The 26,381-nt window shown below is 47.0% G+C and overlaps 1 protein-coding gene across 1 annotated transcript; it reads right to left on the bottom strand.

The window, feature by feature from the left end:
* Positions 1–5,318: 5,318 nt before the first annotated feature.
* Positions 5,319–17,506, bottom strand: LOC144110545 (uncharacterized). The gene is made up of 4 exons (XM_077643587.1): positions 17,469–17,506; positions 8,180–8,312; positions 6,593–6,672; positions 5,319–5,836 (listed from the first exon to the last, which is right to left on the bottom strand). Exons 1-4 carry the CDS (start codon positions 17,504–17,506, stop codon positions 5,563–5,565), a joined length of 525 nt encoding a protein of 174 aa, XP_077499713.1. The 3' UTR covers positions 5,319–5,562.
* Positions 17,507–26,381: the final 8,875 nt, after the last annotated feature.

Genomic DNA, 26,381 nt, shown 5'->3' with positions numbered 1-26,381 from the left:
GCTACGACATTTTGTACACGGAGTTTAATCAGCGTCACTCACAATGCCATGCGCAAATAACTTCGGGCACGCACGCCTAGCCACGTTGAACGACACAAGAGAAGTTTCATGACATTTTTCAATGATCGAAGAACAGCAGCGAAAGATTTCTCTCGAAGGTTGTGCAGCACTAAATTCAGCCGATGGCTACACTACTGCGGCCAAAGTACAGAGCGTTACTGGTCTAACCTGTTTCATCTATAAGCGAGCACACCCCGTCGGTTCTATCAAAAGCGCTAAGCGTCTGCAAGGTATCGTGTGTCCACTCGCGACTCAACATTTGAAGTCTAATAGAAACCGCTGGAGAAGGACGCTCATTCGACTGCTGGACGGGCAGCGATTCGGTGGCAGATCGTCCGATTCGGTCGTTATTTTGCGAAAACAGATCTGTACGCTTGATAAACGCCACTGGGGAAGAATGCGTTGTTTTTGCCACTTCGGGTGCCTTAATTAACACATACTACGCAATAAACAGGAGTTTTTGATTTTCGTCTTCACTGAACCGCGGCCAGTGCGGCCATGAATTTAACCCGCTAAATCCCATTCATTAAAATGAAATGGAATTCTTAGGACGTTTAGACTTTTAAACATTGTGGTGGTAAAAAAATTGATTGAAAATCTAGAAGTAACTCAAAGTAGTTTCATAGGCTTGTATGCAACCCGTTTTATTTGGATCTCGGAACTTCGGAGCCGTGCTAACAGACAAATTACACTTTAAAAGTCGAGCGCGGGCAAACCCGCCTCACCTGCTCTTCTTTTGGTGCTTACCAAACCAATTTGTTCAAACTTTATTGTGATTTGAACGCCTTTGCCGACCACGTCTTCACTTGAGTAGTAGAAGCCTACTTACACGTAATGACCAATTTACCTCTTGCGCTTTTGCGGTAACAGGCCTAGGCCGGATCCGGGCTGAGCCTCACGCTGAGCTTAGCAAACTGGGCCGGGCTCAGTAGAGCGATAATTTAGCCGGACATGGCCGTGTCCGGGCTTGTAGCCGCCGGCTTGGCTCGGGCAAGACTCGGGCCTGAGAATCAGGCCTGTGCAGTGCTCTATAGATGAGATACCTTGTGCCATTCTGGAGACTTTTGGTGTTCCCAAGTGGCCGGGCGTCTCAGCGCTGGCATGCACGAGGTATTTTTCGGACTTCTACAGAGCTTAGTCACCAGACTTATTTTTTGACATACCCTACGGTCCCATTACGAGCACTACATGGAGGCGAGGTGGAGAAGGTAATGCAAGACATGAAGAAAAACGATGATAAACAATAAATAGGTATATGGGGGCATAACGTCCCAAAGCGACTCGGGTTATAAGGGACTCCCTACTGAAGGCCTCCGGAAATTTCGACCACCTATGATTCTTTAACGTGCACTGACATCGCACAGTACACGGGCCTCTAAAATTTTGCCTCCATCAAAATACGACCGCCGCGACCGGGATCGAACCCACGCCTTTCGGCTCAGGAGCTGAGCGCCATAGCCCACTGAGCTACCGCGGCGTCTAAACAACAAATAATGAACAGTAAAGAAAAGAAGCAATGTGGATGATGTGTCACATTGCTAGAAAGGTTGCAATTTGTGAATAAATTCGTAGTGGCTGTGTACGGATGCAATGCTATGGGAAGGTTTGTTCCAGTGACAGAGAGAAAAAGCGGAGAATGACGAAATTAGTAGTATGAACGAATACGGTCTGTGCTTCGAAGTTGCGGTCGATATGAGATAAGCAGGCCTGATATGGGCGGCAGAGAACGACGACGGTGCATTGCGACACGTGTGGAAACTGAGCAACAGAGAAAGCAATCTTCGTCTTTCCACACACCGCAGCTGTAAACTGTGGGGTTTAACGTCCCTGATAGTTACACATGGGCTCTGAGGAACGCCGTGTTAGCGGGCTTCAGATTAATTTCGGCATACTGGGGTTCTTTACCGCGCGCTGACATCGCACAGCACAAGGGTCTTTTTATTTCGCCTGTATTTACATACGGCCGCCTCGGCCGGGATAGAAGCTTCGACACTGGGATCAGCAGCCGGACGCGAAAGCCACTGAACCATCGCGGCGGGTGCATCAGTAGGCGTCAGCGGAGTGAAGAGTTGCTGATTTTATTATGCATCGCATTATACTTGGCTCATTGTGGTAAAACCCTGCCGCCATAAGGAACTCGTAGCCGAAACGCGTCACGCAAATAACGTCATCACCCCTCCTGCAGCAATACGCCGCCGGCGTCCCCGTCGCCACGTACCTCAAAGCGCGATTGAGGTGTCCGCTGACCCAGTGAGCCAGTTGAATTTCCTCTCGTATTTACACATCATAATAATTGCTAATGTGCCCCACAATTTTTTTAGTGCGAAAGCGTTATTTGTCTCCTACCCCGCAATATCCCACTGCGTGAAGCCCTTGATAGAGTCACGAAAGGAAAGGAGAGGCGCTTAACGGGCTCCCTGGGACTGTGGACACCTGAATCGCGCTTTGAGATACGTGGCGGTAGTAAGATAGAGATGTGCACTGCATACAATGGCGTTCACAACGTTTTAGCAGGAGCGCGGAACAGGAACAGTAGTCCGCCGGTGTTCATTGGTTTCACTTCTGTTTGGGTTGACAACGTTGTAGACTGCGCTGATTTTGAGGAAAGGAACGATGGATAACTGGCTATAACTGACTACCCGGGTCAGTGAACACCTCAATCGCGCTTTGAGGTACGTGGGGGTGTTATACGCCTGCAAAAAACCGCGCTTTCACACAATATTTCGCGTTGGGCAATGCTTAACCTCCCACCAATATTTTTACGATACTGCCTTCCTGTTTGTGTAAAGATTTGGCAGTCATGCTGAGTGTATTGGGAATACGGGCAGGGCATTATTTTCTTTATATATTTTTACAGCCCACCCTGATGAAGGTCGTACTGTGTGCACGAGCTGTGGCACTGTAATCTTCTTTTTATTTATTAGTTCTACCGTATTGTTTGTCATGGTGAGTTTTTTTTTGTCCCGATTTTGACATCTGTTTTATGCTTCGCTGTGAATGCTGACGTGTAAACCATTGCAGTCTCTGCATTGTTTACCTTCCCTCTTTTCTTGTTCGTATTTCTTTCTCATCCCATATATTTTTGGAGCAGGCAAGGGATGAGGCATTATGTCGGAAGTTACGAGCATGCTTCCTTTCTTTTTTCGTTGTATGTCATTCTGTCTTTCCAAACTAAACGATAACCGGTTGGCTATCTTCATTTTATTAAAGTATTTGTGCGCACAGTATAAAATTTCAGATAAAAAGACACAGTGTAAAAAATAAGTAGCATTTCTGTGAGAACGCAAAGGTACTACCTATTGTCAACTTTTTCCTTTTATTCTTCTTTCAGGCGTCTCTTTGTATGCGTGTGTGCATGCATGTTTTCGTTCCTGTAGAAAGCAACGCAATTACAATCCGAAGTACTTGGAGTCTCACTTTCATTCCTGTTGTCAGAGGGTTCAGGGGCCGATAAAATTGCTTCGCTTTTTTGTCTTTATTCCTGCTCAGTGTAAAAAAAAAATCAGCGAAGCACAGCTAACAGGGACAATACAATGATGTTGAAAACAACAGCAGAAACAGGGACTGCACTGTGTTTCAAACACCTTTGAGGTTAACCAGCCCGGTAGACCCAGGCATTCATTCAGGTTTCTCGCTCTGAGCATTTTAAACTTATTGTATCGTGAGCTACACTGGCCGAGGTTGAGCAGTGTCGCGTGGCTCCTGGAGAGTCGTGCTGCGCATGCGCGAGGAGCAGTGACGTCACACGGCGCACAGCTGGCGCGCCGGAGCCACCGTCGCCGCGTGCCTCGCCGGTCCGCGTCATAGCCGCGCCAGACGCACTGGCCCGGGCGCGTGCCCAGCTGTGCGCCTCCGTTGCGAAGTAGCCAAGTCTGACGCTGCGCCGGAGCCGCTTGATAGCGCCTCTCATTTTGTGCGCATGCGCAGAGGTATCAGTGGGGTATACATTTAGCGGGGCGTTTGCCAGTGTGGTATAGCCATGGAGAAGGAGAGCGAAATTGCTGCTCGGCGGCTCAGCGTAGCTCACGCTACGTACATCCTGGCATAGCCGAGCTAAGCCGCTGCTAATTTTCTTTTTGCTAAGCCACACTTTCGATAGAATATTCCCTCTCCGAGCAAAAATCCACATAATCGTGTGGTACAGCCATTCTCGTTATCCATGCACTCTGGAGTCAGAGAAACATAAATAAGTCGCATGGCACACGCCCTTTATTATCGGCCAAGGGAAACCGTATTTTATATGGCGCAACTGGCAGGTCTTTTTTTAAAGTCCGCTGCAAGCTGCAAGAGCCTCAGAGCATTACTGCGTTCTAGCAGTGAAAGGAAATGCGGATCGGTGCCTCCTGCTTCTGTGGTGAGCAGAGGAGGAACGCGTGCATTAAAGCGAGCTCACTCGGCTTCACTACTTGTCCGCTGTGGAGGAATTGCAGCAGATGCTCTCTGCCTGAAAGGGGCCTTATCGCCAGAACAGTACCAACTAGGAGAGTAATAATGCGTAGAATAGACGCATATTCGAGCACATTGGTAATGAATTTGACGAAGTCTTCATAGCTGTCCCAAGATAGGCGAAAAACTGCAGCAATTATAAACCCATAAAATTTAAGTGCCAGTGGCTCATGATGATCGATAATTTGTGATAATTGAGGTGCCACATCATAGTGGAGATTTTTTCTCAGATAAAAGAAAATTCTCCACCTCTTAGATCTCTTCGATAAACGCTTTCAGTCTGGTATCCATTTATGTGGACGGTATACCATGATGACTTGCGAATTATGTCTCAGTAAATGCAAGCAGATCGGAGCTGTGATTAAGGTGAAGCTATATGAAGGTTTCGTCGACACGCTAGAGTTCCGAACATACACAACGAGTATGTCCACGTGGTTGGCGCGGCCCGATGCAGAGAGGTTCCCAGAGTAGTAGTCATAACGTGCAGGCACTGTGAATATGAACGGAATTAATTTCGTACCGGCCGAAAAAAAATAGTTATTTGCTGTCCAATAAAAATGAAGGTGCAAGATAAAGGAACGAAGGGGACAGCTGTACCCAAGTATTATAATCCGATTAAAAAAAAAGCTAGAGCAGGCCGCATCAATCAGTGTTAGTTGAGCTTGCGAGTGCCCACTGCCATACTGAGCTTGACTGCACTTTTGCGGATGGCAACGGTACGTGTAAACGAATTAAGTAAAAGCATTTATCAACCGTACAGATCAGTACTTTGACACATTTACCTGCAAGAAAGGTTTAGAGTTTTTTTGTGATGTTGGAGAATCGTAGTTTATTGTGCAGAAGTGAGCAAAGGAATCCAAGGGCTTCCCGCAGCAACGCACTGCACGCACTCCAGGAATGGCAAGTCAAAAGCATTCTTCGAGCAACACTTGCAAACATCACTGCAAACTGCCAGTGCTCCTTTAAAAAATGCGATCATTCGGCACACGGCGTTTAGCAGGAATTCGATGTACGCCTCAACTTTCTTGGAGCCCCGCACCATCGCCGGTTGGCTTCTCAGCACGTGTGGTACACCAGGACTTCGTACTCAGTGTAGCGATGCTCGCTGCCACCGAAAGGTATGTACAGGCACCGGTGAGACAGATGGACCTTGCCGACGGTGAGTGAGCCCTGGTGTTCGGCGCGGACGGCTCCGGGCGGCACGGCGCCACGAGATGCCGGACGCCACACCAGTGAATAGTCGTCGGTGACGAGCACCTGCGAAGCAGCGATGACACCGGTTGCAACAGGAGTCCGCTTTATTGCATGGCGGTTCGATTGAGAACCTGACCTGCTACAATTGAAACTTCCGTGTCCGTAGTTATGGTGCATGATGTGGGAAAAAATTCATTGCGGCTGCTAGAGTTTGTACTCTACTCTCCTGGGTTCTGAAGCTCGGGCCATCGACATAAGTCCATGGTTTCTAAATGGCCCCTATAGTCGCTTGCCTTTAAACCTGAATAGGCAGCAGTGCTGTAAGCATTAATGGATGCGTGATGGCCTAATTTTTATAACTTTTGTGAAGAATGCGACTTGTGGAGTTGGGGGTGACAGGCACCCTTCTTTTGAAACAAAATGAGCGTTGAAACAAGATTGTCGTGGACGTCAGTCGGGAACCCCGCTTACGGATGCGGTGAGCACAGTGCGTGTGTGTGTGCGTGTGTGTGTGTGTGGGGGGGGGGGGGGTTGGCTGCACGGCTGGACTGTCAAATTTGACAGCAGGCCAAAGGGAAAGGCCACAGCCGCTACTGAGGACAGGGTTGGCCAGTGCGCATGGCGGCGTACTGAGGCGCTGGAGTATTCGAAGAAACTGGGAGGGAGCATCATTGGTCGATGTCCCCACCGTAAATGATACCGCACGCGGGAAGCGACGAGTCGTCCAGGCTCACGCCTTTTGTCCCGACTCGGCGGCGCTGCAGGTGCATATGTGGACTTTTGTAGCGTTCCAGGATCACGTATCATCAACGAGTCGGTTCCTACGGCAGCGTCGCAGCTGAGAATAATCGCTCGTTGGCGCACGCCATTCTGAAATGGGGCGCATGGTCACTGGAGACCCGGGAGCATGCCTGGGAGACGCACTCTGTCGGAGGGGCTGTGTTCGCCCGCAAACTGTGCATGCGAGGGTCCCTGAGGTTTGTGAGTGGTGACAAAGGGATGACACAGTCTGCCTCGGAGAAAGGTTTTCGGCGAAACTATATTTACGAGGTTTGTCTTTATCGAGTCTGTAAATATGCCTCAGCGTGGAGCATTCGCTGAGCTAGTGGAGAGTGAATTTGCTTGTGTAGTATTGGACGGGCAAAACTTATCTTCTTTCCCAAATCTCTGATTTGTTGCTATGTTCTTTTCCCAATCTTTGATTGAACGAGCGTCTGGGAAATGACCCCTTTGGTGGCTGCTCCAACTGAGGGCGGGGACATAGGGAATAAAAATTAGCTGCGGTTCAACTACTGCTGAACCTGGTTAGAGAGCGAAAGCTGTGCTGTATCGGGCAACTACACGTGGCTTGGCTTCTGTAACGTTGAGTGTGTTCCGAGCACTGGATAGGCAGCCCGTTCACCCTGCCACCCTGGGAGTTAATTTAGTGATTGATCGCATTAGGTTGGTCACCCAATAAAATCTGCGGCCTATTGCTGCCGTGCCGCGTGTTTGCCACAACGTTGTCAGCGCTAATGCATGCAGCCCACATCTCTCTCTCACCACGGCCACGTACCTCAAAGCGCGATTGAGGCGTCCGCTGACCTAAGGGGCCAGTTATGCGCTCTTCCTTTCCTCAAAATCATTATAGAACGTTGTCATCGCCATCGCATGCCGCGCACATCTGTCACTACAGCCACGTAGTTTAAAGTGCGACTGAGGTGTCCACTTTCCCAGGGGGCCAGTAATGCGCCTTTCCTTGGCTTTCGAAGCTCCCGCTCTTCATCAGTTTCGGCGCAGCTTCACACGCCACGCGCTGAAGGTCGCTGAAGGTCAAATCTACGCGCTTGGAGAAACTCGCGAAACATGCCGTAGTGAAGATTTAGCTTTAAAAGAGGATGTTTTGGGGAAACCCGTGATTGTTTTCGTCAGGTCGATTTGTGAGGCTGTCATCTGAAAACAGTTCTCTCTTTGTTCTTCCGTTCTGATTTATTTGTTTTTTTTAAGTATAAATAAAAAGTCAACTCTCCCAAAGCTGGCTTCGAGTAATGTGATCGACCAACTGGAACCTGGAAGACGCATTATTTACCATTATCTGCACTTATTTTCCTTTCAACAACATCAAGAGAGAGGGAATGAAGATCCCAACTTCAGACACTTCAATTTTTGCACAGTATCTTGCACGATTTCATCGGTAGGCATCATTTATCCGCAAGCGACCTTAAAAGGTTATCAGTTCATGGCAGCGTACTTGCAGGCACCATGTAATAGCGTAGTATTTCGCACCGCTCACAGTAGCAAAAATTAATTCCTTAGCACCATTGCATTTCTTTTTTTTTTCACTTATGTCGCAAGAGGCTCGCCTCACTGCTGAGGAATCTAGTGGGTGCCTACCGCTAGATCACACATTTGCACACGCCTCCGACATATTGCAAACAGTAGCTGAGAGAAATTTGCACAGTGAGAATCGCACAGGTTAATGATATTTTGCTCAACTCGCAGCACAAGTATAGGCAATCTCGTTTCCGCCGCAGGACGCGTAACAGGCGCCGTGGGAAGGGACCACTTTGCCCGGTAGCAAATCGCCCCAGAGCTCGACGCGTCCGACGTACATTTTCTCGCCACCCACGCCTCTGCCACCCCATAGCGCATTGTGCGGTACATTTCCTGCTTGGAAATGCTCCCAGCGGTACGATGTTGCAAGGCAATTTGAGCAAGCTCTATGAGGTCCTCCTTGAGACTTTGAGGATGTATTTAGTCCTCTGGGCGGTGGATTCCAAGTGATAAATGAGTCATGTAGTAAACGTCGAGTACTTCGTGGGTGTGAATTGTGGCCAAATGGAGCCCTCTATCAAAAGATTAGAGAATGCCGTTGCTCGAACGATACCGAAGGACCAGAACAATTGAGAATAACTTTAAAAATCTCGACAGCCCGTATTAATGAACATTACAGTTCCTAACGGAATGTGAAGCTTTGTGACTAACCCGCAAATGCTCAACTGCGCGAGAAAATACTGCACTATACTGCACCCCGCACATTTTCGTAGTGTTGTCAGGGTATCATTCTAGGTGCGTGCATTTCTATGATTTATGCAAAAGCAGCTTGCGATCGATATTTTCTTTTTGAAACACTTCTCAGGTGACATCGAAACGTTGAAATAATGTTACTGTTTTCTTTTGGTGCGTCCTTACGATATTGTAAGTAATGTTTTTTTTCTAACGTTTTCGAAACGTTACAAAAGAGCATTGAGTAATATTGCCCTAACATTAAGCATTAAAACGCCATCCATGGAAGTTTTTCGAAAATGGTAAATTAATCTTGCAAGAGCATCCGGGCTAGGCAATTGTGAAAGCACGCAACTTCATGAAGGCTTGGAAAGATTAACCGCGGAGACGACCCATGTGTTCTACAATACACCACGACCAATATGTGGAACCACTCAGTTCTGAACTGATAGAACTCAGACAAGCTTATATAGTCCGAGAAGGTAAGTGTTTGGGCGAGTTACATAGCTGTTATTGAAGGCTGTTTCAACTTAAAACCCGCAAAATATGCAACACAGAAAAAAACGAGAAAACATGGCAGAGACTGAACTATCAACTGAAATTTTGGCCGAAAGACTCACACAAAGATACACGTGCACATGATACAAACCAGTGGAAGAGCGGACACCAACCAAGTGTCGCTGTTGTACTAGCACATCATCTAAAAAAAGCAATTCTTTCCGGTGAAGATTTAGCTATGGCTTAACTCAACTATCCCTCTACAGATTTGTTTCCCACTTCCATACACCACTGAAGTATGGTGGAAGTCAGGCGTGCAAACTTACTGGCCATCTTCTGATTTACATTCGCGAGAATGAACGTGCAATGCAAGATTAGAAGTAGCCTTCGCCCTAAAGCGGAAGATGACCTGTCAGTTTGCACGCCTGATTTCCGTGAGATATCAGTGGGGTGTACAAGTGGTCAACAAATCTGTAGAGAGATATTTGAAGTATACTATTTCCCAAAGCAAAGGTCACGTGTGTAGCTAAGCCGTCGGTAAATCTTGACCGGAAAGTGTTTCTCTTTTTAATTCGAAAAGTGTGCCATGAGGCATAAGGTGAAAAAAGGGAGAAGAATGAGGGAGGTTAAAAGATAAAAGGAGTGAAGACCCGTTGGGCTGAGGAAGCCGCAGAGGTTGCTGATGAAACGATTGTTCAAAGTCCACTGCACATAGTCACGTTCGCGGTTCCACCGCAGGCCCAACTCCCTGAGGAGCCGTTTTCTAATAGCAGCTGTCGCTGGGTATGTCCGCAACAAGTGTCGCAAATCACAAATGTCCGGTGCAGCGCTGCAGTGAGGGCATCTGTCAGGTGCTGGCAGATCTTTTTCACGCCACCGATGACGGACAGATGGTGTCAGAGCCGCCCCTGTCCGAATCCGGCGCACGGATACCTCCTTCTGCCGAGTAAGACTACGGGGTAGAGGGTGCGAACACGGAGGAATTAGAGCGCGTGTTCGCTGGCGCAGAACTTCGGAATCGGAAACATGGAACAGGAACGGATCTGGGAAAAGAGGGGAAGGTGGCGGGTCGTCTGATGTGTGAAGATGAGTCATAGCATCCGGTTGAATGTTGTGTGGATCCTGAGCATGGCCGCGAATCAAGTGTATGCACACAGGACATTGATACTTTGCGCAGAGCACATGAATTGATTGTGAAATCTGGAATATGCGTTGAACAGCCTTAAGCTGTTTAAGGGAGGCCCTGGAGTCTGAGTAAATATGAACTGTATTGAATGTTGGAACGAGCGGAAAGGAAGCAATGGCATTATAAATGGCTTGAAGTTCCAATGCTAAGGGAGTGCACGTGTTCGCGGTATACGTCGCGCGAGAGTTGAGATGCGGATGAGATGGACTATACACAGCAGTAACTCCCCTCTCTGCCGAATGTGATGCATCCGTGTACAATATGCACCCTTCAGGCGGCTGATACCGACGGGGAAACAGTGGGGCGATTGTCTGTGAGCTGGCAATATGACCACGGAGGAAGTGTTTTTAAACGATGAAGTTGGAGAGACTGTTTTCGAGCTCTGTTTGCCGCCCGTTGGTCGATGAGTTCACTGAGTGTATTAAGTTGGGCGAGCTCCTGTAGCAAAGGTATGGGTGTTAAATGAGGCAGATATGTTATGGCGCGCATAGCCTCACGATTGATAGCTTCAAGGGAGTCCCACTGTCTGCGGCTGAGACGTTGAAATTGTGCCCGATATACTATCCGTGGCTGAAGGATAGAGCGCACAAGCTGGCGGGCCGTATGAGCACGTGCGCCAAAAGAGCGCATAGCTATGCGACGAATCAGACCTATTGTAGCGTGAGCCGATTTATGGGTGGTTGTCAGCCACGGGGTGCCAGTCGCAGATGTACGGAGGAGAAGACCAAGAATACGAACAGTTTCTACCTGAGGAGTCAGAGAATTATGTACCGTAAAATTTAAAGGGGGAGCTTTTTGTAAGCCGGCTTTATTTCTAATGCGAATGAAACATGATTTAGTAGGAGAGAGTGTTAGACCCAAAGGTGGGAGGCGAGATGTCAATACATCCAGCGCGTGTTGAAGGACCGACTGATGAATAGACGCATCTGGATGACAGCACCACAAGGTGATATCATCGGCATATGCAAGCACGCGGATAGAAGGGATTGTCTCTAGGGCTCGAACAAGAGGAATTAAAGCCACATTAAATAATGTGGGGGCGAGAACGGAGCCCAGCGGCACTCCTCTATTGGAAGTGAAATTACCAAAGGGCTTTCCGTGGACACGCACGCTGAAGGTTCGATTTGCTAAAAAGGCGTGAATGGAGAGGAGGAACCGGTGAGGGAGACCAAGAGTTTGAAGGGAGGCAAGAATGGCAGAGTGAAGGATGTTATCATATGCCTTTGTTATGTCTGTAGCGATTACGGTTCGTACAAGGTGACTCTGTGGAGAGTGGTCAAGCACGTCAGCAGCCAAAGTAGCAAGGCCGTCCTCCGTTCCAATTTGTGGGCGGAAACCAATTTGGGAATCTGGGTAACAATCATGGGATTCCAGCCACCACGACAGGCGTGCGGCGAGAATGTTTTCATAAAGCTTGCAGATGGTAGGCGTAAGAGAAATGGGACGAAGGGCCGAGAAAGATACTGGAGGCTGACCTGACTTGGGTATTGGAACCACAATAGAATGCTTCCAGTCTCCCAGAATGACGCCAGAATGCCACACTTCGTTAAAAGTATCAAGTAGGGTTTGCAAGCTGTCCCTTCCAAGTTACGGAATAAAGAGTTAGGTATGCCGTCGTGCCCGGGAGTAGTGGAAGTTTTTAGGCGTTCAATAGAGGCCAGCAGCTCTGCCATAATTAGGCCAGAAGTAATCCCATCGGATGGCTCTGTAACCGATAAGTCAGGCGGAGACGTAGAGGTGCAGTCATGGTGTGGAAAAAAACTTACGGGCCGCTTGTTGTGCAAATGTGCCCTCATCCACATTCAGCGCGAGGCGTATGCTCCCTGTGTAATCTGCAATCTAAGAAGGGCGTTCCATGGCTTGAAACACGCTCCAAAGATGTCGATTGCCCTGCGTAGAGGACAGGCGGGCACACCATGCAGCCCAGCGTTGCCTGCCTAGTCGCTTTGCATAGCACCGCGCACGTACGGTAGCGCGGTGAAGAATGGTAAGAGCCGAAGGGTCATCGGGGTGACGAGCAGCGTAAAGATCCGCCTGGCGACGAAGAGCCCGCAGATTCAGGAGGTGTATGTCCGGGTTTGGGTCGTCTTCAGTTACAGTAGTGGTAATAGTGTGAGTCGCGAGAACAGCAGAGAGAGTAGACAGTGCTGAAGACGGGTTGAATGTAGATAAATGATTGTATGCGCGTACATGTCCCATGATGTTATGCGTACGCTGCGGTGTATTTTCCGTGTACCCGTAGACGTGAGGGAGATAAAAATAAGGCTGTGATTACTACCCAAAATATCAAAATCAACAGCCCAACGAGGATTATCGGGGCCTAACCACCAAGTCAAATCAGATGAATACGGGCCACCTTGTGGGCGGGTAGAAGTATATGGGTGGTTTAAAAGTTGAAAGGAACGATCTGAAAAGCTCGCTTGGATGTGTGCTCCCCTTGAAGAATCCGATGGGCAACCACACGAAGTGTGTGCGCCGTTGAAGTCACCACCAACTGGGATAGGGATACCCGAGGTAGAACGTAGAAAACGAACCCATCCCAGATTGGGAGATGCGGAGCCAGGACGACCATAAAATGAAACTAAAATAAGGGGTGTGCGTGCGGGTTTAACGAGAAGGGCGACAACCTCTTGACGTGTGTTGCACCACCGTGAAAGGTCGAGCGGTGTATGCGGTACTAAACTGTGAATATAAATTGCAGATTTGCCTGGGCTGAGGGAGGAGGCGATTCAACGGTGGTCAGGGATAGAGGGTGAATGGTATGCGCAGAAACCTGAAAGGCGTGGAAGTAAATTATGCTCTTGCAGTAGGAACGCCCATGCCTTCAGCTTTCCGTCACGAAGGCGGATGTTCACTTCAGGGGCCTTATTAGCGAATCCTCGACAGTTCCACTGCACCACCATAGATGATGCGCTATCCATGACGAGGCCCAAGAGGCTCTACGATGAGGGATATTCACAACGACACTCCCAGAGGGATGACGCATTTGCTTTTGTGAAAACGAGCACCGCACTCCCGGCCATGGCCGCGCGCATGGAGGACGACGAAATGCCCGTGCACTCAGATTTCCGGGCCCGTTAAAGTAGAGGGGGTCACAGTTAATCCAGAGAACACCACTGCTATACGCCTCATATAGCAGCGATGTAGCCTCGCAGCATAAAAGGTACCTGTCTTTTTTTTAAAGAAAGAAGTTTATTGGTCCAAAAATGTATACAAAAGATCATAAGTGTACAGACGAGGGTACCATAGCCAAAAACTGTACTGGGGCCCTCGATAGATCATTAATACAAGAAATAATTGCAGCAATAGTTAGCACATAATTATAAAATATAGAGAATAACAAATGAATACTTCCCCACAAAAACAGTGTAAAAGCACAAAATGCAGGTAATATACATAAAAAAAGAATAAAACATCAGCATTCCAACAAAAACACCTTGAGGTTATTCTTGAATGCAGGCAAGGAAATTGATGTTTTTAGAGTGGGAGGCAATGTACTCCAAAATGAAATTGCTTGAAAAGACGACGCCGTTTTACCATCACTGGTATGGACATTGGAGAGCAGAAAATTGTTTTTTGCTGAAAATCTGGTAGGATTGTGATTCGGATGAGGAGGATAGGGTCTACAAACTGAAAATTTAGAGTGCCATGTAGCAGTTTAAAGAACATGATTCCAAGGTGATATTGGAAAAGCTGGCGGACTGATAAAATATGGTGATCATGCAATAAAGAACGAGCATTAGTAGAGAAAGGGCTACGGGTAATAATTCGGATGGCCTGGTTTTGTAAGTGTTTCAGAGGTGATAAATGGCGATAAGTATTTCCCCATGCAATAATCCCATAAGCGATGTGACTATGTATGAAGGCTAAATACAAAGGTAGGAGTAGGCTGCAAAGAAAATATGGACGCGCCTTAATTAGCGCTCTGATGCCAAACATAGATTTTTTTATGAGCGATATGGACGGAAAATTCAAGAGCTGAATCAAGAATAACGCCGAAAAAGTTGGTGTTATCAGAAGCCGGAACACTACAAGAACAAAGGGTTAACGTAGGAGGACACGAAAGAATTTTCTGGCTACTTTTGAAGACTATGAATTTCGTTTTAGTAGGATTAATCACTAGCTGATTATCGGCACACCATTTGGCTACATTACTTAGAACGGCATTCAATTCGAGAGTCAGATCATCTATGGACGTATTAGATAATGACACTGTAGTGTCGTCAGCATATAAGACACAGAGAGTTGGGCTAATAGAATTAGGAAGGTCATTAATGGAATGTATGAATAGTAAGGGACTTAATATGGAGCCCTGTGGGACAACTTTGGTAATAGTTTTAGCTTCTGAGAATCTTCCACCAATATTGATTATTTGTTGGCGTTCTTGAAATAGCTTTTCAACAGTCGCGGCACGGGACCTGGAGTTCCATAAAATTCGAGTTTTTTAAGCAATATGGAGTGATTAATCATATCAAAAGCTTTTGTGAAATCTAAAAAGACAGAGCCAACAATTTTGCCGATATTAATATCATGCTTAATAAAATCAGTCAAAGATATCAGAGCTAAGTTAGTCGAGCTGCCAAACCGAAAACCAAACTAGTGGGGGGGGGGGGGGGGAATTATCTTAAATGTATCTAGGTAATTGTTTAAGCGTTGAACTATAAATTTCTCAGTTATCTTACTGAAAGAAGATAAAATAAAGATGGGTCGATAGTTAGAAATTAATGGTCTGCCTCTTTTTTTTTTAACACTGGGATTACCTCAGCTGTTCTGAGGCAAGCAGGAAAAACACCTGTCTTTATAAAGGATGAGATTAATAACATGACAAAGTGGTTCAGAGACCAGATTGGCTACAAATTTAAGGTGGCGGGAGGATATCTTATCCAATCCGGCGCTAGTGTCCATGAGGCCAGTAATTAGCAGTTCGATTTCACGAGGGGAAACAGGAAAAAGAAAAACAGATTGTTTAGAGCGCTTTATGCTTATTTCGGAACTAAGTGCAGGACTATTATGAGGCGCGGAAAGGAAGTCACTAAAGGCATTCGCAATGTCGTATGGCCCAGTGTCGACTGTATCATTGAAGTCAACTTCAGTAAGGGGGCTGTTTGCGCTGGGTAATCTGAGGAAGTCACTCTAAAGTTTCCACTGCTTTTTAGTGTTATTATTTTAGTGATTTATTTCTATTTCTATTAATTTAATTATTATTAATAATTACTATTATCTAAGGTGTTTTATTTCTATAACAATTTAGTGTTTTATTTTTTTAACAGAATGACGTTGTATAAAAGAGTTAAATACCAAAGCTTTCAATTAAGAAGAAATTATAATCATCGGTAATCAGAGTTCAATACCAAATTTCCTCAGTTACAGTGGACTGCGCACATCGAAACGTCTGGTTAGGTTTGGTTTATGGGATTTAACGTTCCAAGGCGACTCAGGCTAATGAGGGACGCTGTAGTGAGGGCTCCGGAAATTTCGACCACTTGGCGTTCTTTAAAGTGGACTGACATCGCACAGTACACGGGCCTCTAAAATTTAGCTTCTATCGAAATTGGACCGCAGCGGCCGGGATCCAACAGGCGTCTTTTGGGTCAGCAGCCGAGCGCCATAACCACTGAGCCACCGCCGCGGCGTCTGGTTGAGCTTGATAATTAAAGTTATCATGGATTGTCAACATAGAACTTAGAGCTGTATTCAAGCCCCTTTTCCTCTTTCCCTCGATCGTCTCTCTGAGGCACCGCATTCACTCGAATCGTCCGTTCTTGTAACGGAAACGCAAAAAAATCGAAACAGTCTACCTGTTGTTTGCGCGCTAGCCCAACCCTGGCGCTTTCAAAACGACCAGAGAATCAATTACTGCCTCAGGGGACCGCCCAACACAACCTTAATTCTGTATAACTAGATTATATATTCGAATTCTTTTTCGGAAAACTCGACCGCCCACCGGCATGATGCACAGTTGATAGCAAAGTTTACAGGATTGTGGAGTTAAAAGAACAATACTTTAGCGCAGTCAAGCGGAAGCGTGTAGCCCGAGACGCCCACAAATATGACGGCGAGTGCAGGCCCCATCCGATGGCATCAATAGCTGGCGACTGTGGCGCGAGGCGGCACTACAGCACATTTGCACCTGAACACATGCATCCCAAACACTTTTCCTGGCGGCTACATTACGTATGCAAGATGCCTTGGACGATTATTGAAACATATTTAAACAACGCTTCTTCTTAAGCTTATTTCGCAGTGAAGACTTTTGCCTGGAAGCTGGAACGTCATCTATTGACCCAAAACGTTGGTCGGCGTTAACCTTTCACGGTGCAAAATGAACTCATTCCCCGACCGAGACGAGATTACGTCATACCTTAGATTTATTCTACATGCAGTGTGTGCACTAAAGCACGTGCCACATGCGCATGTGCAGTACTCTATCATGCAAGTTTGCATGCGGCAAAATTAATCTAGAGAAATATAAATGCGAAACTTCCTTGTGTTCCCCATGCGGCATCAGACGCGATGACGCACTCTTTGGCAGTGCAGCGAGTGGCGGTATGCGATGAGTGTTCATGCCGGTAACTGAAACAGGAACTGTGCCTCAGGGCGAGTGCAACGCTGGCATCACTGTGTAAATGAACCACTCACTAAGCGTTTAATTGCTTTCATCGGTTTCTATCGCCTTTTTTCCGCTTACTAAATGCAAGATAAGCCTATTCTTTTTCTTTTGTATAGATTTGGTTTTCATCCTCAGGTTGCACAAACGCCTCACTCTAGATGAAATGACACGAACTGTGCTCTAAAGACTTCCAATTTCAGTTTCGGTCTGCATCTGGCAACGCTATACACTTTCTCTTTCTGTCTCTCCTACCTCGCTTCCTCTTCCTTAGTTTCGAGTTACGCTGGTGTACTTTCGCTTCCTAACCGAACTGCACGTCTGCAGCAGCACGCCGTTTTTGTAGCCGCGAATATGCGTATATGGAAATTCATTTTTCTCGTATTTGCAGCCCAAACGCGTGTCAAGGACCCAAAACAGTAAAAACTCGGCAAACGTTGCATCAGGGTCTAGCGGGCTCTTCGGACGCGCTTAGCCCTCTCCGCTACTCACTGCCAGCCAGCAGATGGCGCTTGTTGCTGAGTGTCCATAGTGTTCCTATATATGCTTCACCTGCGGGAGCATATACAGGAACACTAAGTGTCCAGATAGGCTGGCACAGGAAGGGAAGCTCAGGAGGGGCCCTCACTATCCGAGCTGCACGCCAAAAAGTGCGCCCGAAGTCACGCGCTTTCGGAAGGACTACTGGGAGTCTTGGGCCGAAGACTCAGCCAATGCTAACGCAGGGCGATGCGGCGGCCTCTGCTGCATTGTCTGCGGCGCATGCTGTTGGGATGGGGTAGCGTGGCCGGGCCGGAGAGGCGACGAGGAGCATCGGAGACGTGGTTACTAATGGAAAACAATTAAGGAAAACTTTATACGAACACTATTTACATATTTTACAGGGTAGAGCAACTGAGAGTGTCTCTCAGTAAAGGAAGCTTCTTAGCGGTCGGGAGTCTCTCCCAGCAAAGGGTCTCTCTCAAGAGGGGCTTTTTTTTTGGTACCAGACCAGCAGCTCGTTAGATACCGTTCGTATTCCCCAGATACCTGGTTGGGGAATACAGTTCGAAGAATGATGCCCAATCAGACGATGACACTGATGGTACCGCCCACGGGAGGGCGGGCCTGCTGTTCTCTCGCAGTTCGGAGGATGGAAAGGGAACAGGACACAGTCACGTTGTCGTCAACCTTGGTCGCCAACACAGCTTCCACGGGGGCGCGCACGTGGGTCCGGACTGCGCCCATGTGGCCCAGGAATGCGCGTGCGTGACACACGAATGCGGGCCCATGTGGCCCAGGAATGTCAGGCTGTCTCCCAGCAGGAGTTGAAAGACCTTGCACTTCGTCGTATGATGACCGGAACGCAGAACCTCTGTCGATGGCGCAGCTCTCCGCCAATTTTCAACCCCAGCGTGTCTAATGAGGACAACACTCGGTAAGTCGAGCCGATGGAATGCTCGACCACGTGGGGACGCCATTGTCGTCGCTGCCTCTGCCATTCCTTCCACGAAGGCCAGTCTTTGCAGTCACGTTTCTTTGGTTTTCTGGAAATCCTGGTTGGGGAGCCCGCGTCTTTATTCATTTGGGCTGGAAGGCACGCCAGGCATAACGATGCGCAAGCGCGTCGAGACGGCGGCCAAGTAGAGGGGGGGGGGGGGGTGGCTTCAAAAAATGTGACGTAACCACCTCTCCTTGGTTCTTTCCTTCCTCCATGGGCTGGCGTATTCCATTCTTTTGGCGTGACGTCAGCGTGATGGCTACATCCGACGAAAGCCGTATTCGAGCAAGCACAAAACTCACAACGTAGGGGGCTTCGCGTCGACGGTCGCGAAAGATTTCATATAAAAACGAATAAAAGAATAAAAATAAAAATAAATAACACTGAAGAAATATTCATCATTGGTTTCCACTGGGTGCGATATGCAGCCAGTGTGATAAGGTCCGGGTCGCTTCCCACAGAGGCCGTATTTTATGAGCTGTCTTTTTAAAATGGCCATGTCGCGTCCGTCGGCTCCTCTGTCATTGGTCCCGAAGATATACCCGCGATTTTCAAGCGTCTATGGAAAGCGATGCCAGTGCCGCTGGTTAGAATGGTGGCATTCGTTTCGTAGAGGAACTCCCACATTTATACTACTACGCCGCACCACGCCTTTATATCCGGAAGAGCGGCCGTATTGGCTTGGAGTATTTACCGTCGTGGAAGAGTGCGGCGTGGTGATTTGGCAATCTAGTGCGGGGGTGGCACATCTCTGACTGGCTCAGTGCCATGCTAAGCTTGATCGTTCACCCTTGATTGCAGTTACGGGTGAACGATCAAGCTTAACACGAGGATGACAGGCTGCTGCGCGTTCCGCTAGGCAGCACTTCTTAGGTGTTCTGTTTTCGATACACTCGAGCCCCAGCAGAATCGAGAGGCACGATCGAAGCAAGAGATGTGGAAAGCGTCCGAATGCTCGAATACATTGTGGGAGAGTGCGTTCAACATAAGCTGAGCCCCGCCACAATGGCTCAGAGGTTAACGCGCTCGGCTCCAGAGCCAAGCGCCGGGGTTCGACCCCGGCGACGGCAGCCGCATTTCGATGGAGGCTAGAAGCGAGGCGCCCGTGTGCTGTGCGACGTCAGCGCATGTTAAGAACCCCAGGTGATCTAAACTAATCCGGAGCCCTCCACTACGGCGTCCATCACGTCGCTTTTGGACGTTAAGCCTCATTCCCATACACGATATCACATATATTGAGAGCGCCTTGGTGCGCAGTTAGGAGCGATGGCCAGCTGACGACAGTGGCTTAATGCAGTTGCATCGATGGTCGCGCGATAACCTTTTCTCTCTTTACTATACTTTTGCTGTTATCTCGTGGCTTCACTTATTGGCGGCTGCTATTTATGTACTCAGTTGCAAGTTTAACCATTTAGTCCGGGTAAAATTATGTGGTTATCCAATTTGGGAACACCATCGCGTTAGTCATATAATCAAAGTATGCTTCGGAATCTTACTAACGGCTGTTGCCATGAAATCGCGAAGTCCGAAGGTCATTTCAGTGTCAGATGAACAACCGATCTTAAACTCGGGAGTCGCAGTTGGTAGAGCTCTCGCTCTATATCTACTGGCAGCTATGCACTGAAGTTTGTGAAAACGAAATAGCTTTTTTCTTTGTTTTCTTGTTTCTACCAGAGATGTGTACTAAGGTAGCACTGCGCTTCGGGTGCACAGTCTATGTACTCTAACTGCGACTACAAAAATCTCTAATAGCATTCTGTTCATCCACTTAATGGTGTCCGTAAATTATGGCAAACATTGGTAAAAGAAAAGCTATGCTTCCTGAAGGAGTGGGTAAGGAATGTTTTTGGGTTCATTGTGGTCGGCATTGTCTGACTTTTATTTCTGTAAATGCAAGTCTTACAGGATGATCACCCTTCACAGGTCATTTACGACTCAAGCTGCACGATCCGCGTCCTGTTCGAAAGCCTGGAGGTTGATTTTCCCGAGATTATAGCGGATTTCACGACTCTCTTAAAGACCCGCTGGATATTTGCTACCGACATCCCTTGAAAAACAAGAAGTCATTTCCAGTGCCGGAGGACTTCTGTCGGCTGGCCTGCCCACCGCCGCCGCCACGTGTTTGCGGATGATCTCTGATGTCGAGAGGTTTGCAGGGGACTTTCAGTAAGCACTGTGTATGCTATCGCTTATGTAAAATAAATTTCATTTTCAGCTCATTCTTCCTGATGCAGTGCGACACAGTGTTATTTTGCAGAAAGTACGCAGACCTGTGTTTCGTTGTGTTGTTACTTACTCATAATGCAACAAATTGCTTCCAATTAATTGGCAGATTTTAACAATTGCTTCCCATAAGTACATAAGAAGCACTTTTATTAGTAGCACTTTTATAGGAGGCGGCATCCATTAATCGTGCTTTGCTGCGAACAGCGTAGTAATGCATACTTAGGTCTGGTTGTGATCTTAGCTAGGTTTTACCTAAAGAGTTCGTTATGGTGAGAGGTCAAAAGATAGTTTAAAACAGTAGCTATTGCTGGGCTAGTCGGTGTGACATTGTGTAACGAAAGTAAAAAGAGCGCTAATTTTTACGCAAACCACACAGAAGGACCAGACAGGACGGCCCTGTCTGGTCTTTCTGCGTGGCTTGTGTAAAAATTAGCGCTGTTTTTACTTTTGTTACACAAAGTCAAAAGACAGTGCTCGTTACAAAGTTTTCCTCATGAGGTTAGTTATGATGTGGTTTTCTTTGACCTAATAAGGGTTACAAGCATTTCACTTACTAACTGCAGTTACTAACTTGCCTATAGGTTTTTAGTAACTGCAGTTAGTAAACGAAAATATAGCAACACATGCGACAAGCACTCACAAAGTTTGCCTTTGTAAGTATATATATCACGAGCTTTTTAAAAGTGTACGACTGTAGGCGCACGAGAACTATTCTTTCGAAAGCCATACGCTTGTAGTGGCGCTACAACATGTAAGGTATACACGATTAAAGAAAGCGTACCCTGCATGTTGGAGAGCTTCCTTTTTGAGACCCGCCAGTTGTTTTGTTTATAGTGTTTTACCTTCGTTATTCCTGCCTTTGGGCGCGTGGGCTTATCACCTTCTTGGGTCTGGTCGCAACGCGTGCCACCTTTAGTGTGTGTTTGCAGCTTTCGCGTACGATAATGGTCGCGATAATTAATGCTTGTCCAAAAACTTCGGTGATGTACAGGCGCAAACGAAGACGATTTCTCTATTATTAACCGCTGGAACGACACCACACTTGTGGAGGTGACAGTCAAACTCAAGTTCGTTAATCTGTGGCAGTGAAATCCTCCGATGGCTGAAAAACATAGCGCACATAGGCCTAAATCGCTTTCCAGGCTTTCTAGAGACTTCTGTACCCGGCAGTACATAAATATATTCCTCGGCCGAAAGCCGCTGCAGTCGGATTTCCCGAGTGCGCATGCGTGTCCCTTCCATTGTCGCCGGATGACTACTGAACAAGTTCGCTGGCAGAGCGGCGTTTCGATGAACTTCTTGCTACTTCAACTCTTCGTTTAATCACCACGCGAAATTAGACTGTCGGCTCCATTTATTAGAGCATGGGGCGTACAGGTGCTTCACAGTTACACGTAACTTGGCCGATGCTTAAAATAAGAGTGGGCTCGGCAGCAGCACATCGGACACAATGGTCAACCCATTCTGCTTTGCCGTGCAGGTTCTAGCTTCCTTGCCGCAAATGCAAGTATCGCGCACTTGCGCAGAAGAAGGAATTGCCATACAGCGCCTGGTCATCGAATTGACCTTGTCGCTATATTTTCTTGTTGAATTTCTATGTGCAATTCTGTTTTGTTTGTAATTCTGTATATTAACACAATGTTCCCACCTGCTATGATCTTGTGTACAAGATCGCAGAATTCATAAATAAAAATAAAAAACGGCCCAACGCAGCTGGATGACAAGAACAACAACATATTGTTTGCCGTCGTTTGGAGCTCGTCAAAATTTCTTGAAATTCCGCTCAAATCGTTCATACGGATTAATTATGTAGCTTCAACCCCCCCCCCCCTTCCGAAAATTTTCGAACTGTCACGCACAGCTGAAGAAAAGAACCACCGGCGCCAGACGCCATTCTGGATATTGTCACCTGCAGTGTCTTTTTCAGACTAGAAAAGACATTTTGGCGCGAACATTGCTATCTCGGGTTGGATTTCGTGGCAACGCCCATGCACCTGGAGTCATGTAACGCAAGGGGCCCCATCCTAGCACAAACTTTCAAGGGCCTATTGATGTCTCGCGGTTGCGACTAAAATTTCGGTGCAATTACTCGCGATACATGACCGGTGACAGCTGCTGCGTAGTACACTGGAACTAATGACAGCGTCATTGAGATTTTTCCCTGGCCGTTGCATATGTACAAAAATGTAAAGGATCTTGAACGACAAACGTTCATTACAATATTTGTCTTCTACTTGCTAATTTCATGGCCTTTACGTTTTTCATATCAGTGGCATGCACTGCTTTGCTAGTTCCGGACCGATATAGCTCTGGACTTCGTGGGATATTTTCGTTACTTAATAAATACGCAAAAACATGTAAGCATAAGTATCAGTTACGTCTGCGAAGAGTGAACGGTAAGGGGACAGTTGGTATGACATGATTACAAGACATAAAACTGAGCAGGGGACAAGACACGGAAGAGAAGCAAACAGGACGCGCTTGTCCTGTTTCCTTCTCTCCTGTGTCTTGTCCCCTGATAAGTTTTGTGTTCTGTAATCACGTCTGCCACGACTTTTAAGGTATACGAATACATTATTTTATTTTGAAAAATACATACTTCACTTGTCTAGGCAGTGCGTAGCGTTATCTAATACGCAATGGCATTGTCAATGGCAATGCAGTTATTATTGCTGCGTTTGATCCTTCCGCAAATTCTATGAGGAGGACACGCTGCAACATGAGCCCCCCCCCCCCCCTCCCGCAACAAAAAAAAAATTTCTGGCTACGCCACTGGGGCCGACAATGCTTGTTGTTAGGGCAATTTAAAATCAAGTATTGGTTATATCGGAGAGAGATACAATAAGCAAGAAACGCCGATCCTATATGCGGTGTCATCAACCTGCCTATGAATAGTTTCCCTGTATTCGTCCGCACTTGCAAGTTATATCGCACTGCGCGAACAACTAAACGTACAACCGGTGCAAAAGAGATGATATTTAGCCTGAATTGAACGAAGTTTCCATTTCATGCTGAACGAACGCGCAATTGCTGCCTGTACAGTAGCAATAAAATGAAATGCGAACAGCGTGGAGCCTACATGCTCCGGTTTTCGAATTTCTTTTCATCCCGCTTGTACCTGAATAAAAAAAAAAACCCACGCTAGAGCCATCAGCAAGGTGGGGCTGGGAAATTTGGCTAAAAGTGGTCCATGATTCTATCATAGACCCTTATATCGCCTTTCGGTTACCATCCGGGTACAAGCGCGATGAAATGAAATTCGAAAAGTTGAGTCCGAGGCGCCGCGCTGTTCGCATTCCTGTTTATTACCCCTGTACACTGCAGCTATATAAGGAAACAAAAGAAGTGCTGAGGCGCAGTTGTCGTTGGGGCATACCTGAAGGAATTACGCGATCACGCGGTATATATGAAGAATAGCGTAGTAATACATCAGGCATTCATTTAACGATTACACGGACTGATTGATAAACAAGCAGCAGAAAAAAAGCGAAACGCATGCACGCATCGAAATCAACAGCCACGGGACCCAGATCAGACTCGAAGTGCGGCTGCGGTCGGGGCCAAAGAAGAGGACGGCGGATGTCGCCATCCTCGAGGACATCGTGCCGTCGTAATGTGACAAGGGAATGGTCCGACTGTCGAGCTTTCGGCTACGGGCCACCTGCAGAGACGTCCGCTGAGCATATCTGCGCCGGCCTAGTGTGACTGAGCTACGTGAAACGCTGAAGCTGCGCGGAAATATTTGGTCTGGGCACTCAGATCGGCCCAAGAGAGCCGCTTGGTTTGAGAACTCGATGCAGTACCTCACTCGTTTGGATTTTCGGTTTCCTCGGCATACTGATAAACCGAATTTCTAAAGGTGCTATGTGGAGCATGTGTACGTGAAAAAACGACGCACCAGTGTGAGCGTCACAATTTTCGAGGCTCACGTGGCCAGGGTTGCTGCTCTTCCGTGGTTGTGACGTCATATAGTACAGCCCACGGAGCCCTCAGAACTTGAAACCGAACTCGCTCAATTTGCATATAATGCAATAATAAATTATTTACAGCGCATATATGAATCACAGAGTGTATCATTCGTTCTAGAGAAATACGCAACATTTGAAACAATGAGCGCGCAAACCAAAAATTTGGTGCCTCCACCCCTTTAGGCTGCGCAGGTGGTTCAGAAGCAGCACATCCAATTTTTTGTAGCAACAACCACTGTGCATGGTCCTTTTTTCCGGCGTTTAAAGAATTCCCGTGAAATAGGAAAAAAAAAGTGCGCCTGGGTCATGGGCTATCACATTTAGTTTGAACGAATGAAAGGTGCGCGCTGACCGTGCGCAAGAGAGAGGCTGCGCTACATGCTGCACAATGATACAAAAAGAAAAAAGAAACAGAGGCCACCTTGAACTGCGCAGCTTTCCCGCGTTCGCTTTCTTTTTATGTTTTCTGTGTGAAGACTGAACAGAAACAGAAGCTCCACCTAGACTGGCTTTCGGTGGCCCGCCTATCACTTGTCGCAGATCACTGCCCGCCTTCAATGTTCCGGGAGAACGTGCTAACGCACTCTCCAAGACTATTCAGCATCGTTCACTTAACTTCCAGACAGTCAGGCGTGCACATTTCTTTCGTTGAAAATGCGTTTGGCAGCGCTGCTATGCGGTAGCGCAAGAGAGGAGTCCCGTATTCCTTTTTTCCATAGCTCTTGGCCGCTGTGTAAATACCGGGAAGAAAGGACCACATAGTCTACATACATCGCTATAAAAAACTGAATCGACTCTTTGTGAATCCATTCTACAACTTAACAAGAGCTCTTGCACCTAAATTGAATGTTACGAATTTTCCTTAAGTCAGCTAACCAACTAATTAAGAAGATTTATAAAAATACTCTGAGCAGCTTCACAATACGGCAAGCCATATCTGATTGGTTTCATCCAGGTGGATTGCACAGTTTTTTGTTTGAGCTTTTGCTCAAGTTACGTGAAACGTCCTGTATATGGACCTGTTATAAAGCCCACAGATATATTACGAAAATGCTTAATGCGTGGTTGAAAATACCTACATGCCTCACGGAAACGTAACTTCCGTTTTATCGTTCCCTGCAATGGCGATGAGGATTCATGTAACAGAAGTTGTGAGCGTGGTGTATTAGCTCTAAATCAACGAGGTGAATTTTTGAAAAGGTCTTCAAAAAAAGTGTTTGCATCGGATTTCGGCATGTATTTTGGCATATCATGCACCCTACACAGCAGGCACTGATTAAAGGTGGCCATGAACTGTAGTTACTCTTTTTGCTCGCGTTTCACAAAGGGCCCTCAGTCAATCTTCTGTATTTTTTGATCAAAACCTCGGACACAAGAGTTTTGTTCCAGGATTAGCGCGCCAAAGTCGGATGGTCATACACCTTCTGTTGCATATCTGCTCATATCGTTCTATGTCACGTGGTCTCTCAGGCTTTGTTGAGATCGCTACGTTGTTTCACAATCCAGTGAACAGTCGAGAAGACAATTTTGAGCTCGAATGATAAGCTTAAGTTGATGCAAAAATATCCTGAATTGCAGTGAATCTACATGAAACAGTTTTGAAGGAACACTGAGTTTGAATTACTCAAACTCTCTTAGCAGTGTATATTGACAGTTTTCTGCGGTCATTTTAATGCACAGTGCGCAAATTTTTCCTTATTAATAATCAGCCAAAATTGTGTTCATGGCTGT

This window comes from Amblyomma americanum, chromosome 1, assembly GCF_052857255.1.
Source record: "Amblyomma americanum isolate KBUSLIRL-KWMA chromosome 1, ASM5285725v1, whole genome shotgun sequence".
NCBI classification, from domain to species: Eukaryota; Metazoa; Arthropoda; class Arachnida; order Ixodida; family Ixodidae; genus Amblyomma; species Amblyomma americanum.
This window is presented reverse-complemented; position numbering and strand designations above follow the sequence as displayed.